The sequence below is a fragment of the Rhinatrema bivittatum genome, chromosome 6 (genome assembly GCF_901001135.1).
Source record: "Rhinatrema bivittatum chromosome 6, aRhiBiv1.1, whole genome shotgun sequence".
NCBI classification, from domain to species: Eukaryota; Metazoa; Chordata; class Amphibia; order Gymnophiona; family Rhinatrematidae; genus Rhinatrema; species Rhinatrema bivittatum.
The window spans coordinates 185,967,348-185,983,475 of NC_042620.1; the positions used below are offsets into that span (position 1 = coordinate 185,967,348).

At 41.7% G+C, this 16,128-nt stretch overlaps 1 protein-coding gene across 2 annotated transcripts in view; it reads left to right on the forward strand.

Annotated features, from left to right (window-relative positions):
* The window catches only part of CARF (calcium responsive transcription factor), a 435,125-nt gene that overhangs the window by 279,526 nt on the left and 139,471 nt on the right, over positions 1 to 16,128 (forward strand). For both annotated transcript variants that reach the window (XM_029606288.1, XM_029606289.1), the window contains one exon: positions 13,585 to 13,728. In XM_029606288.1, coding sequence (XP_029462148.1) covers positions 13,585 to 13,728 — 144 coding nt within the window. The remainder of the gene's footprint in view (positions 1 to 13,584; positions 13,729 to 16,128) is intronic.

A 16,128-nucleotide genomic window follows, 5' to 3' on the forward strand; every position in this document is an offset into this window, starting at 1 on the left:
CCATCATTTAAATAAACCGTACCTTATTAGTTTCTGCCCAAATTCAATGCTAGCCATCCAGAGAAAGCCGACGGAACCAAATTTTCTTAAAGAATCTACTAAATTAAATTCACTTTCTGTAACATTTCTCCACAACTTTAATTCCTCATCAGTCTGTTTATAACTTTCAAGCAAAAAAGCAATTCATTTAAACCAGTTCTCCCCACTGTTTCCACCTGCGCATAAGAATCACCTTGAACTTTATATACCTCCCACTTTCTCTTACCTTCCAACATAGTTAACTCTCCAGCTCCCAGCTCCCTTTCAAGTTCTGAAACTTCCATGACAATTGTAATTTAGACCCCACTCACTGCAATGCGTTACACCATGGCAGCAATCAGACATAAACAGAAAACCAGATTCCAATCTTTACGTTTCCAAAAACTTTCCTTTTTTATGTTCCTCTAATAATCCCACAGCCCTGCAAGCACAGCAAGGACTTAAAACAAAGGACTAACTGTTGCTGTTTTAAACCTCTTTGTATTGTTTTCCAGTACAAATTTATTAACAAACATAAGGACAAATGAACCAAAATCACTCTTAATAAGTTTTCATTAAGTATACTAAAAATAATCTACAAGTGGGCATCCCCACAGCAGATCAAAATAAATAGTACACTTTTATTTACAATTGGCCAAAGAAAATATTTTACTTGCTAACTACAAAATTATACTTACAAGTTGATTATGTAGGCCTGATTAAATACTTACAAACAGATCTGTCATTCCCTACTGTAGTGGGGGGCATTCTCTCTTCTGTCTTCAGACATCCAGAAATCTTCTGTTCCTGGGAATCACTATGCAATAAGCAAAACATCCAGAAATCTTTATCTGGGTAACTTCCTTCGGACGAGAGCCAATTAATGTCCGAGTACCAGTATTAGGTCTGAGCCTGTCCAACAGATTCAGACGCAAGACTGCACAATGCATGGTGGCCGCCACTGCTGCTGTGTCCCTGTTCGGGCGCCAAAAATGTTAAGCGCCAAACTATGCTTTATGACGCTTACCCAGGGATACAGGAACACCCAGTTTTTGTAGAAAGTATAATTTTTTATTGATCAATATAAGTATTCTTGGGAGATGCTGATGCCACTTCTCTGACAAACTGACCACCAGCATCTCATTGTATACATGAACTGATCCTTCTTTTATAGGTAAAATACAATATAGTACTAGGTTAGAAATTCTAACAGTGCGTGACTACCCATAGAATCATTTACATAGATTGTCATGTCAACAGCATGATAGATTATCCCTAAACTACCCTGATTATTTCTCCAAGGTGGGGCCCATTACCATCACTCTTTAGATAGTCCTTTGTTCTGTTAGAATCTTGTTGCTCAGGGCAATTATCACATCTTAGGCTGTGTTTACAGATGCCCCTGTAGTGACAGTCTAGCCTGAAGTTCCAACCGTTTCCTTCTGCTTTTGTGACTCTATAATTAGGCATCACAAAGTGTCGCCAGCTTCAACTACTGTCCAGGTGTCCTTGGAATTCCTCCAGGTCAGGCTCAGTAAGACATTTGAAGTTCACATAGCCAGGAAGGCTAAGATAGCAGAGGGTTCTGGGTCAGTTGCCATCTCCATGCTGGTCTCAAGCTCAGGCAAACATATCAGTATGGAGTCCTTGTGCATGAGCTCCCCTTTCCAGGTTGGACGCATCACTGGTTAGGACAATCTCAATTTGAAAGGAGATTCCTCTGACCAGATTTGATTTATTAAGCCACCAGGACAGAGGGTTCTTGAGTTGCTGGGTGATCTGAATGCTGTTTCAAAGATCTTGAGTGACTTGTCCATTGGCTTGTCTCATATTGAGACCTGCCAAGGGAATGACCTATACTGTTGTTACCATGAGGTCCAACAACCTCAATATGTCCCATGCTAATGTCTGATGATTCAGTTTTATTTTTCTCACTGTGATATCAATGTGATGATCTTTTCTTGTGGAAGAAAAGCTTTCACCTAAGTCATATCTAGCTGAGCTATAAATTCCAATTGAGATGACAAATTCAAATTGGATTTGATATAATTTATGATAAACTCTAACAACTCCAAAATCCAGATGGCTTTGCTCACTGATTCTGTGACATCTCATTCAGATGTGCCTTGTTGAACAGCTAATCATCAAGGTAGAGAAATACAAATATTTCCAATTTGCATTTGCAATGCAACCACTGCAAAACATTTTGTGAGCACATGTGTTGCTGATGCTAGATCGAATGGCAGTATGTGATATTGGAAGTGATGTTTCTTCAAATGTTCCTTCACCAAGAATTTGTTCAAAGCCCTCAGGATGGAGTTTTCCTGTTTTCATTGGAATCGGTAATAAAATCCCTGCTCTCTTCTCCCTAGTAGAATGGGTTTGACTATGTTGGCCTCTAAGAGAGAGGAGAGTTCCTTTGGAGCAGTTTTTGATATTGAGAGGCAAACCAAGAGCTTCTTGGAGGGTAATTTGGTGGGGTTTTCAATATATGTAATTTGTATCCTTTTTTAATTATGCTGAGAACCCAAGTGTCTGAGTATATTGTGGGCCACTGGTTTACATAAAACTTCAATCTTCCCCCAACAGGAAGGTTCTCTGGCACAAATACTAGAATATGGCTTTGGGTCATCTGCTGCCTGGAATAAGAGTGAGGTCTCTGCTGCTTACAGGGGTGAGGGGGTGGAACATAGTACCTTCTTAGAGGATAGAAGTGTCTTCTCAGTGCCCCATTCAAATATCTTCTAGAGGAGGAGGGTGGGACTGAAGCATAGCACAGTGGTCTTTAATTTGAACCACTACTTATTCAACCTTATTTCCAAAGTGATTCTCTCCATTGCATGGCATGTTAGCGAGCCTTTCCAGGATGTCTTGCCTGAGGTCCACAACCATTTGAGTCCGTGGCCACCAATCCCTACTGAGACACTCTTGTTGGCATTTCTCCTCAAGGAGACCCTCTGACAATTCCTTTACCATTTTCAGTATGTTTCACATATACTAACCAATGAAAAGCTGATAGAATGCTATGTAGGTACTGAGCATAGTACTCAGATAAAATCTTCTCTCAATAAGGTCAGCAGTATGTGAATCCATTCTTGGAGGCACTGAAGAGTGGATTTGAGATTGGATTTGACTACAACTAAATGATAAGACAGTTGTTGCTTCTCAAATCCAGGAACCCACTGGACACAATATATTGCTTTTGCTTTCTTATATACTGGTGATGTGGGCGGGAGGAGTCTTCAATATTCTTATCTGTGTTTACTGCAGGACTTCATGGATGGGCTCTATTACAATTTCCTTGGGGGTGATCCACAAACTGGAGGATGTCAAACATTTTTGCCCCCAACTCTTCCTCCTCTTGTAAATTAAATGGAAAGGTCTACATCATTTTCTTTACAAAACTGGTGGAGAGGTTTTCCTATCCTGTGGAGGAGAAGGATCCGATGTAAGACCAGTTGATTCCTCCTGATCAAAAGTAGTCCTCAGATCCATAGGTATATCCCCAGGAATAGACTCTGAATGAGAATCATAGGTTGGCAGTTTGGTCTGAATATGCATCTTGCTAGAAGACAAGGCCTCCATGAGAATACCTTTTGTCTGTTGGGTTCGAGACCCCAATGAACTTCTGTGCTTTGGAGAAGCTTCCTCCCTGATGCACTGGAAAATGACATCAGTGCAATGGTTCTCAATGCTGATGCCTCTCCAGGAACCAGCATTAGGGCTCTTCTTCCAGATGACATAAAAATTTCCAGCAGAGTTGGACCTCAGTATGCAAGACTGATATCCATGCTAATGCACCAATGCTTGCAGCTCTGTGATCCAATGCTGGTTGGATCATTTTATCCAATTCTTCCTCAAAAACTGCTGATTCCAATGCCACATGAGAAGCAAGAGGAGTGGTCACATCTTTCTGGGACATAAGAGGACAATCAGTGGCGGGTATATTGGTTATTAGCAAACAGAATGTTAGGAATTATTAGGAAGGGAATGGTTAATAAAACGGAAAATGTCATAATGCCTCTATATCGCTCCATGGTGAGACCGCACCTTGAATACTGTGTACAATTCTGGTCACCGCATCTCAAAAAAGATATAGTTGTGATGGAGAAGGTACAGAGAAGGGCAACCAAAATGATAAAGGAGATGGAACAGCTCCTCTATGAGGAAAGGCTGAAGAGGTTAGGGCTGTTCAGCTTGGAGAAGAGACGGCTGAAGGGGGATATGATAGAGGCCTTTAAGATTATGAGAGGTCTTGAATGAGTAGATGTGAATCGGTTATTTACACTTTCAAATAATAGAAGGACTAGGGGGCATTCCATGAAGTTAGCAAGTAGCACATTTAAGACTAATCAGAGAAAATTATTTTTCACTCAACGCACAATAAAGCTCTGGAATTTGTTGCCAGAGGATGTGGTTAGTGCAGTTAGTGTAGCTGGGTTCAAAAAAGGTTTGGATAAGTTCTTGGAGGAGAAGTCCATTAACGGCAACTAATCAAGTTTACTTAGGGAATAGCCACTGCTATTAATTGCATCAGTAGCATGGGATCTTCTTAGTGTTTGGGTAATTGCCAGGTTCTTGTGGCCTGGTTTGGCCTCTGTTGGAAACAGGATGCTGGGCTTGATGGACCCTTGGTCTGACCCAGCATGGCAATTTCTTATGTTCTTAGAGGCTGTTGTAATTCCATAGATTGATGCGAGGATGAGTTTATACTCTCTACAAGAATGCTTTGGAGTATTTATGGCTTCAGCCATTATCTTCCTGATCCCATTATTTTGCACCATTGAGGACCAATGCTGATGCTTTTTAGTTTTCGCCTGATGCCGGCTGCATTCCGATGCCCAAACCGATAAAGTGGAATCCTTCAATTTCATTAGATGAGAGAAGATAGACGATAGTCTGTCTCCTTGGCTTCTATGGGAGACTGATGCTTCATCGATGTTGATGCAACACCAGTGTCTGATGCAGCTCCTGGGCCCTTCAATGCTGATGTTGATGTCTCTGATGCCAGTGGGCCCCATTTTTCTTTTCATGAAGATTTCCATGAACTCCACATAGGAGCAAAATCAAGTCTAGGAGTCGTCATCCTACACATGAAATACTCTGAGACATTGTGGTCATCAGGCAGAGCACACATGGGGACCTGTGAGAGACATGATGCAATTGTTGAAGCCACTAGCCCTCTTCTCTTTTTGGAATATTGACTGAAAAAAAACCAAGGCAAAATCAGATAACTTAATTTTAATAAAACCCAACAATGCACCAATACTGATGTAATGGTTGATTAAAAATGTAAGAAAACTTGAACATGATCGAAAAGCCCACCTAGTGAATCTAAGAGGAATGAGATAAGGTGAACTGAGAGGCCCTAGGCCTTGTGTGACCGGGTGTGCATACCATACATTTGCACGGGGCGGCACACTCGGGGCGGCAGCAGCAATAGGAGAGGCTGCAGGGCCGCCAGCAGAGCCAAACTCACTGATGGCCAAAGAGGAAGAGAGGTGGTGGGGCCACTGGTGGAGCCCAACCCACTAGCAGCTGAAGAGGAAGAGAGGCCATGGGCCACTGGCAGAGTTCAATCCTCCAGTGGCCAAAAACAAGGAAATACTGTGCTGCTGCAATGTTCTCTGTAATCTGTGGTGTGTGCACCAATGCACAACTTTTCCCACAGGCATGCACAGCTTCAGCTCCAAAACCCCCACTCCCAAGAGCAGGAAAGCCAGTGGGCCTTGGTAGGACTCATCCTACTATGGACCAAAGAGAAGAGGAGCCATAGTGGAGATCATCCTAAGAGGCCTGAAGTGTGTGCCTGTGTGAAAGCTTATGTATGAATGTATGACTGTGTGGGAGTATTTGTGTGTCTATGTGAGAGCCTGTGTGTATGTATATCTATGTGACAGTCTGTATACATGTATGTATCTGTGAATGGCTGTGCGCCAGCCTGTATGAATGTGTGGGTCTGTGTGAGAGCTTGTGTTTGTCTGTGTGAGAGCCCATGTGCTTGTGTGCATGTCTGAGAATGTCTGTATGCATGTGTGTATGTGAGGCCTGTGTGTGTGTGCATGTGTGTGTCTGTGTGAGAGTCTGTATATATGTGTATATATGTGTATGTGTGTGCACCTGTGAGAGCCTATGTATCACATATAGGCTCTCACAGGCATGCACACACACACATGTGTCTGTGAGGAAGAAAGAACCTGTGTATGTGAGAGATAGGGAGTATGTGTGAGAACATAGGCATATATATGAGACAAGGAGTGTGCAAGATAATGTATTAAAGTGTGTGTGTGTGTGAGAGAGAGTAAGTGAGAAAGAAGATAAAGTTTGTGTGGTCCTACCTCCCAGAATCTCAGGGTGACTGGAAAACAAAAGATCCCAGGTATGGAGAGCAGGAGATTTTTTAATCCTTCTTAGTTTTAATTATTAGGTGTAATTTGATGTTTTTGCTGTTTGAAATATTTAATTTTTTGGGAAATATTAGACATTTTTTAATCATTGAATTTTTTGAAATATTGTATTGGTGTTTATGAAATTTTGGACATTCTATTCATTAACTGGTTTGAAAAATATGATTTTACTATTATGATGTTTTATATTTCTTTATTTTATTATTTGTTTTATTAAGCATGGTAATTTTCTGTTTTTCCTTTGTGGCTTGTTGTGGATTCCAGTTCAGTTCTTCACAGCATGTTTTTATTTGTACTTTCTGGTCTCTTTAATCTGTATTTGGTCAGGGTCTATCTGTATTCTGCATATGGGTCTATCTGCATATGGGTATTCTGCATATGTGACCGAGGTGAGCTATTTTGCAGGTATGTGACTTCTGTGGAGGAATCTATAGCAGCCTAGCTTTTTCTGTTTTCCTCAAAGGAGGTGTAATAGTGTTTTCGGGCCTGGTGAAATATTTGCAGTGTTGCCTTTTCATAGATAAGGTTGTTACTGTTTGAGTGCTAGCAATTAGGATTGGTTTAGTATGGGAGGTTTACTATATTGTGATATTAATTCCATTTATCCATGGCTTTCTTCGGTGCCATTACAAATTTCAAAGGAGATCCACTGTTTCTTTTTTGCAGAGTGTTCTGGTTGGCACCACAGCAGTGCATGTAAATATATTATACATGTTGTAAGTGATATTTTGCCTCAGAAGACTGTACTTTTAAATGTTCTTTTTGATGTAAAATTTGTTATATGTGCATAATTAAATTTTGTGTGACTGTAGAGGATGGGGGAGGGGGGGTGGCATATGTGCAAGGCTGTAAGGTTTCCCTAGAGTATGTAATACCCTTCCCTTGACTATGGATTCCTTGGGGGGGGGTAATCAGTTTTAAAAAAATATAGATTGCTATAGGAAGCTGGGCTTTAATTGACGTGCCTGGGACAGAGACTGAATGAATCGGGGGAGGGGCAGCACAGTAATAATTCACACAGCAGCAAAAAAGTCTAGCACTGCCCTGAGAGGTCCTGCAATGAAAACACACAAAATTTTAGAAAATTCTCTTCAGAGAGAAAGACATACAACTGTTGTGCTGTGGGGAAAATCTAGAACTGAAGGGGCCCTGCATGATGTCCATGATATAGGAGAGCACACACATACTCCGAGTGTGCCAAAAACTTCTAGAAGCTTTAAAGTAATCTTCAGTGGCCGAATTCCATTGGTTGATGCCACCCACCTGTGAGAACTTCATACCCTGCTTGTCCTCAGAGAAACATTTTTGATGCTCCTATTGCTCTTCAGCCTCAAGCATTTGAATGTCTGCAATGGATTCTGGCTCCAAGAACAATGTCAATGACAGTGAAGACCTTTGTCCTCTGGCATTGTATTGTTTAGAAATACATTTGTCTCGTGTGTAAAAAAACATGGTCAGATTTATTTTTTAAGTGCTTATGTGAGTCTCCTCTGTCACCTTCTCTCCATTATTGTCTCCTCCCTGTCTCCCCTGCCTTTTTGGTATCCTTTGAAAATTTTCTTTTCACATTGAATGTGGGTGGGGGAAGAAATGGCTGGTCTTTGCCTTGTGAGAGAGCCCTTTTGGATGGGAGGCTTCCTGCTTTTGTGACTAGCAGGGGGTGGGGTTGGACCTCCACAAAAAGGCTGCCATGGACAGATATTCAAATGCCAGTAGAGGAAGAGGAGGGAAAGTTAATCTTTTCAGGCAGATCCAGCTGCTAGTTCTTCTGCTATCTCTTCACTTTTTTGCAACTAAGGATTCTCTGTGTTTATTCCAAATGTTGAAGAGGGCATGGGATAAGTAGAGAGTATCCTTAGTTGCAGAAAAGTGAAGCAATAACAGAAGAATTAGCAGCTGGATCTGTCTGGCAGACTGCAAGCAAACATGTTGCTACTTTTGAGAAATGCAAAAGTAAATTTCTGTAAATAAATAAACAAACAAACAAATAAATAAATATATGAGACACAGTGCAGAGTGACATTGTTCACTCTTAGAGTGTCAAAATAAGCTCCAAATTTATGAAGGTCTCCAGTATATATGTTATGCCTTAAAATTAGTGGGTTTTGATATTGTGCACTTTCTTTCTTTACATTCTTTGCCTCCTTGGCAGGCATCTGTGTTTTTGGTATGGTTTTTTCCTCTTCAGGAACTTTGCTCTTCTTTGATCACCTCTGCTGGAGTGTAGTAGGTTTCCCACTTCTTCTGTCTTAGCTGACAAACAAACTCCATGAGCCAGGCGTAGAAAAAGAAAATGGAGCATGCTCAGTTTGGTATAATCATGCTATTAAGCATCTTGCTTAATAGCAGGCTCACATTAAATTAACATTGGTCGAAAGTAGGTATTAAATAGAGTCCATTTATCAAGCACTTGCAAAATAGTGTGGAGATGAACATATTTAGTGTGAGAGTGGTAATTCTTCAATTGTATGATGTTCCTTCATTTACATGCAAATTTGTGTGTGTCTTCTGGATCCTCTTTAATATTCACATTAAGGTCTTTCAAATATCTGCTATTTTTACTGTGTCCATGAGTACCTTAAAATGCTCACTGACAGGCTGATACAGTACAGTGCGCTCCGGTGGAGCACACTGTTATCCCACATTTGGACGCGCGTTTTCAACACGCTAGCTTTACCCCTTATTCAGTAAGGGGTAATAGCTTGTTGAAAACGAGCATCCAACCCCCCCCGAAACTAATAGCGCCCGCAACATGGAAATGCATGTTGATGGCTCTATCAGTTATTCCCATGCGATTCACTAAGTAAAATGTGCAGCTAAGCTGCACATTTTACTTTCAGAAATTAGCGCCTACCCAAAGGTAGGCGCTAATTTCTGCCAGAACTGGGAAAGTGCACAGAAAAGCATTAAAACTGCTTTTCTGTGCACCCTCCATCTTAATATCATGGCGATATTAAGTCGGAGGTCCCAAAAGTTAAAAATAATTTAAAAAAAAAATAAATTAAAATTGGCTCGTGGCTTGAAAACCGGACGCTCAATTTTGCCGGCGTCCGGTTTCCGAATCCGTGGCTGTCGGCAGGCTCGAGAACCGGCGTCGGCAAAATTGAGCGTTGGCTGTCAAACTCGCTGACAGCCACCGCTCCTGTCAAAAAAGAGGCGCTAGGGATGCGCTAGTGTCTCCCTAGCACCTCTTTTTACCGCGGGCCCTAATTTGAATAATTTTTTTTTCTGAATCGCGCGCACAGGAGAGTGGCCTGTGCGCGTGCCGGGAGAGCAGGCGCTCGCCTGCTCTCCCGCAATTTTTACTGTATCGGCCTATGAAGCAGGGTTTTTCAAACTTTTAGCCAATGTGACTCCACTTTAGCATGTCCCCTGAAGATGAGAAAACAAATTATAAGGTGTGAAATCTCCCTCCAACAATCACTCACTCCCACCCCCACTGATCTCTAGCTTATACTCTTTCTCAGCCTCCACCCTCTCTAGTTGATCCTCTCTCTTAATCTTCATCCCCTCCGGAGGAGCTCCTCTCTTTACCTCTTCCTTCTTACATCCTCTAGCTCCTCTCACCTCCCCAGCTCACCCCCCTCTTTCTCACCCCTTCAGCCATTTTTGCATCCTCCCACTGATCCTGTTTCTCCCCAACCTTATAACTCCCAATGGATCCTCTGTCATCCTATTGTTTCTACCCCACCCCTCCTTATTCTCCTTTCCCATCCCCTCTCTAGCTCCTCCTAGCCTCACCTCTTTTCTCTAACATCCCCTAACTGATCCCACTTAACCCCCAGCTCCTCTCTTTCAACCTTCAATCTTATTTCTTTCTGCCTCTCTCACTCTCCACAGCCTATCCTTCTCCAGTTGACCCAACCCTCAAACCCCTGCTGCATCTGATTCCCCCCTTCAAACAGCCCCTTCTTTAAACATCCAACTGAGCCAGGGCCAGTGTCAATATTTGCTTTTGGATCCTATACCAAAGGTAGATGACAACTGGTAAGAAAAGAGGGCAGGCTGACGACAGGCACCATTTTTCTCTTGGGTAAGTTCAGTAATGGGTGAGGATAGAGGAGCCGTGGCAATCTTCACCGGGCCATGCACACTCAGCCCTCCATTTCCCTCATGGCTAGTTCCAAGCCTGACCATGATTTGCAAGCAGCGGCAGCATTAGTAGGAAAAGTTAGCATGGGGTCTGTGAGCCCACGGCTAATGCTCCACTACTAATGCTGTTGCTTCTGGAGCTTGTAGAGCACTGCCTTTTGAGGCATTTGTGACCTCCAGCTAAAGGTTTTGTCAGGCTCAGCACTACCAGGTGTGCATAGAGTGTAAGTGCACAGGGTGACACAGTCAGAGGGCAGTGGTGGTGGAAGTGAGGAAAGGTTCCACTAAATGGAGTAGAGAGATGCCCATGCAGCTACCTGTGGACCTGATCTCACTGACAGAAGAAGAAGCGAGAGGCCTCTATGGCCATCGGCGGATCCCCATTCCACTGGAGCCAGAAGAAGGGAGAAGAAGAAGAAGGAGATGAGGCCCATACTCTGTGCCTCAGCGCGTGCAAGACATAGGCTGACCTAGGAGCAGAAAAGGGAGCCTGTTCTGCAGTTCCTCTTCATGTGTCAGCCCTGCAGTATTCAAAACACTCAGGACTAGCACATCCTTTATGCTCATCTCACGATGCACAAGATGAGCATAGAGGAAATGCTAGCCCTACGAGTATGGAATACTTCAGGGCCTACACATGGGGAGGAGCTGCAGAACGGGCTCCTACAACTCCTAAACAACTCTTGCCCTCCATCCCCAATGAATAAGGCATGGGGTGACAGCAGCAGCGGTGGAGTAAGAGAGGCCCCGGGGATCCTGCCTGTGTAAGAGAAAGAAGGGAGCTTGCCTGGGTTGTGCATGTGTGTATATGCAAATGAGAGCCTGGCTAGGAAGGGAGGGTGAATGGGAGTCTGCCTGGGGCTGGGTGAGTGGGTGTGTGTGAATGGGAGCCTGCCTGGTGGAGGTGGGTGTATGTGTGTGTGAATGAGAACTTGCCTGTGTGTATGTGTGTCTGTGATTGTAGCCTGCCCGGGGTGGGTGGGAATGTGTGTAAATGGGAATCTGCCTAGGGTGTGTATGATGAATGAGAGCCTCCCTGTGGTATGTGTGTGTGTGTGAATGGGAGCCTGCCTGGTGTATATGTATGTGAATGGGGAGCCTGTCGGATGTGTGTGTGTTTGAATAGGAGCCTGCCTGTATATTTATTTTATTTATTTAACACTTTTCTATACCGACCTTCATGGTAATAACCATATCAGATCGGTTTACATCGAACAGGGTAAAACTGAGAAAGAAATAAACATATGAACATAGGTGGTAAAGTTACATTCAACAAGGAGGGTGAACTTGGATGTATATGAGTGTCTGTGTGTGAGAATGGGAGCCTGCCTGGTGGGGGGATGTTTGTATGTGCGTGTGTGTGTTTGAATGGGAGCCTGCCTGGCGTATATGTGTGTGTGAATGGGGAGTCTGTCGGATGTGTGTGTGTTTGAATAGGAGCCTGCCTGTAGATGAGTGTCTGTGTGTGAGAATGGGAGCCTGCCTGGTGAGGGGATGTTTGTATGTGCATGTGTGTGTGAATGGGAGCCTGCCTGGGGTGGGTGAATGAAAGTTTGTGCTACCCCCAATAATTCATGACAAGCGTAGGGTGACTGGAAATCAAACGTTTTCAGGTATGGGGGTAATAGAGAAATTTTCCATCCTTAGTTTTAATTGTAAGGTATTTGACTTGTTTGCTGTTTTTAAATATTTTATTGATGTTTGGAAAAGCTTTAAAACTTTATATTAGTGCTTAATTATTGGATGTTATGCTATTCATAAGCTTTTGGCAATATTTTTATTAGTATGATTTATTATAAATGGTTTTTATTTTTTTATTTTATTGTTTGATGATTTATGAGGATTGGTGATGTTTTTGATTTTGCACTGCATACAGAGTCTGGCTTGTTGCAGTTTACAATTCGGTTTCTGTCTACACATTTCTATTTATACTTTACAGTCTCTTTATTCTGTATTTGGTGATGGTCTGCATGTGTAACTGAGGTGGAATATTCTGCTAGATGTAGTTTCTATGTAAGGATTTATGGATTGTTCTGCTTTCCTAAATGGAGATGATGTAGGGCCTAATGTAATATTTGCAATGTTGCCTTTTCATAGATAGTGTTGTTTCTGTTTGAGTGCTGGCAGTTACTTCTATCTTAGTATGGGAAGTTTACTATATTGTTATTGTTATTCAGTTTACTCAAGGCTGTACGTGGGCCGAACCCATACCTAAAATGGGTTACAATAGGCCTAATACCACAGAGGTTCCAAATGTCCTGTTTTTGCAGGGTTTTCTGGGTGGTATCACAGCAGTGCATGTTTTTCTGTGTAACAAAATGTGCCTGGCTACAGGGCCTAAACAGCGCCATTTTTATGTACCGGTATGTGGGGTAGCAGCACCTGGGCATCACTCTTGAACAATTTAGGAGTTTTGGACCTGCAGATGGGGTAAGTTTGGTGGTGTGTCAGTTTTTAAAGTTGGGATCGCCAGAGGGAGCAGGGCTTTTCTCAGCAAGGAAAGGGGGCCTGAGACAGATAGTTTTTATTTTGTTTTTGATTATTGGGAAAACAAAAATTCTATGTTAATAAAGCAAAATGAGGGGTGGGGGTGGAGAGTAGCACAGTAAATTGTTTGCATAGGGCAGTAAAAACAGTAGCACCAGCACTGGGTTTTGTGATCTCAGTCAGGATCCCGACCCACAGTTTGAGAAGCCCTGCACTAAAGTTTATTGCATAGGATCCTAAATGTTAAAGCAGTAGCAGAAACTAACAAATGAAATGAGCTATCAAAGGGAAGCAGTAGATGAGGAAGTAGGTTAAGGATACAGCCATTGGGCATACCATGCAGAAATGTTCAATGGGTTAAAAAAAGAATTCCCTACAATAAACAAATCTCACACATGGAAAAGATGCCATGGTAACATAATTGCATGATTATAGGAGACAGAGATCTGGAGAATCTACACTCCAGAGCAATAAAAAGTCAAGGTAAGACCTGGGCAGGAGCATAGTAATCTGTCCGGAAACATTTTTTCAGCTCTTTGCATTCAGCTATAACTATAATCTCCGTTTCTATCCTTCCAAGATTCTGAAAAGAGTGTTCTGGGAGATCCGGGTCATGTGCAAAGTGTGCAAAATGTTCCGGCATGGGCTGAAAGGCTTCAGGGAGTATGCCATCGTGGAGCCTCGTTCCTCTAGGAGTGAGAAGGAAGTGTTCTATGTGGAAAATGTAAGTAATGTTTTATCTGCTTAAGGGTTTGGCTAAGTTCAGCACATAGGAACGAGGGAATTGCAAAATCAGTTTTTAATGAGGAAAGAGATGTTTTGATGTGAAACTTACAAACCAAATGGAAGCACAAATAATTAATTATTGCTTTTACTTATCTGCTCTGGGATGGGAAACATAGTTTTAAACAATAATAGTTCCTCTTGCTCCTTTGCACTTCTAGCCCAGTCAAAACCAGGGCTGGGATTTGGCACCACGAGACCTCATTCACAACTAGCAGGGGTTTTTTCCCCTATTCTATATCTCTTCCCTGCCCATGTAACTTGGCCTGGTCATTGCATTTGGTCCTAGGCATAGGACCATGCTCCAGTCCTGAATTTGTACACTAGGCGTCATCCTTGAGTAACTATCACAACCCCCTCCCCAATGACCTGAAAACAGAAGACCCAACTTGGGGATCGAAATGGGGACCTTCCATTGGGCTGGCCCATAAAAATGATTTCAAACACAAAAAGAAGGAAATATCAAAAAGAATAATAAAACATTAAACAAAAAAAAAAGTCTTGTATATAAGACATATCTCGTCATCATCACCAGAACCAAAGGACCTCTAGCATGAAATTCTGGCTACTGTGTTGTGAGCTGCTGACTGCTTCTCCATGACTCTGTCACAGCAGGGTATGGTAAGTGAAGGTGATGCTTGAAATGCTGCAGCTCACAACAGGATTAAAGCAGCATCCCTGCCCCCAAAATGAATGATTGAAAAGGTGGTTAGAATAAACAAATCTATTGTGATTCTCTTTTAATTTTCAGAATTTTATACTGTTTATAAAGTAAAACAGATATTTGATATTTTTTTAAACTTCCTCCTGTTTAATGTTGCTTTTTGAAAGGACCAAAATCCCATCCTTTACCTAAATTCAGTGGCATAGGTTAGTATTACAAATTGAAACTGCAACATAGATTCCCTTAAAGAGCAACAGAAAATGTAAAAAGCCCTTTATTGTTCTTTAAGTAAAGAAGTAATGTGAATGGAAGCTAAAACACAGAACTAATATAACAAATTTATACTTATCTGATTGAGTCCTTAAAATCTCTGTAGAGTTTTGTCCTGGTCCCATTTTTTTATCCAGTCTTAATCCTTATCTAAATCCTGGAAAAAAAACCCAAGAAAATTAACAAAGAAAGGGAAAAGATGGGAACGATTGTGACAATCATTTCTAGTAAAATAATAAAATAAAAATATAGGCATGACAATAAGAGAGTCCAAGCCTGCAACTAGCCAAACCCCCTATGACTAGATCCTTCCTTTCTCAAGAAGGGTACAGCATCAAAGGCAGGGAGGATGGGAAATGTCTCCTTTTAAGGTTCATTTTATATCCATAGAGAGGCTGCTAGAGAGAGGCAGAAGTAGAGCTTCATTAAACTCGAGGAGGTAGGATCTGACTTAGAAGCAGGAGAAGCCTTTAGCAGCACTTTGCCTCAGATGAGTTCTGTGCAAGGAGAAGGGGTGTGTGTGTGGTGGGGATAGGTCGATGATGCACTTGTCCCTGGGGACTCTCTGAGTGCAAGGCTGCTTTAGGAGTAGGAAAGACGCAGGGAGAAAAAAAATGAAAACACAAGGGGAACCAGTAAATAGGGGTTGTTGGTGTCTGAAGATGGAAAGCTCTCACTACCCTCTTTCTTGGCTAAGGGGTTATGGTGAAAAGCCTAGAGACTATAGAGATGTGTGACATCTTCATATCATTCTGCTCCTTTTCCCTTCCCTCTGTGTCCCCTCTCCCTCAGAATTACTATTTATTTTATTTATTAAAATATTTATATGCTGTTGTTTCTAATGTTCAATGCAATTTACAATAGAACATTCATAAATAAAGCAAAACAATAACATAATTTGAGTAAAACAAAATTATCAATATACATAAAATAAGGGTACTAAACCAAAAAATGTATAATATTTCTAATGCTCTGTTATACAAATGTCCTAATAATGAACTTTACAAAAATTATTATTAATCTCTTTATACAAAACAATTAAAAGAATTATTCTATTGCACACTATATTACCCTCCCCCTTTTTTAAATCACAACCATGCATACACACTTCATGCACGTCAAACATACTCCAAAAACCACACATCAATGATCGCACATTCCTAAAAAATGCACCACTATTTTAACAAACCAAATTTCCAGAAATATATCAATTCTCATAGATTATCCCTTTTCTCATACATTATCCCATTCCTCATAGTTTATCCCAACAAAGAACTAAGGTTTGCCTCACTTTAGGCTTTACCAGGGGAATATCATATATTCTTCCTTCAGACTTTTTAAAAATAGCATACTGGCGGTAAATGTCTGTTCATAAATCTTTAACCATGAAGCTTTTTCCTGCTACTA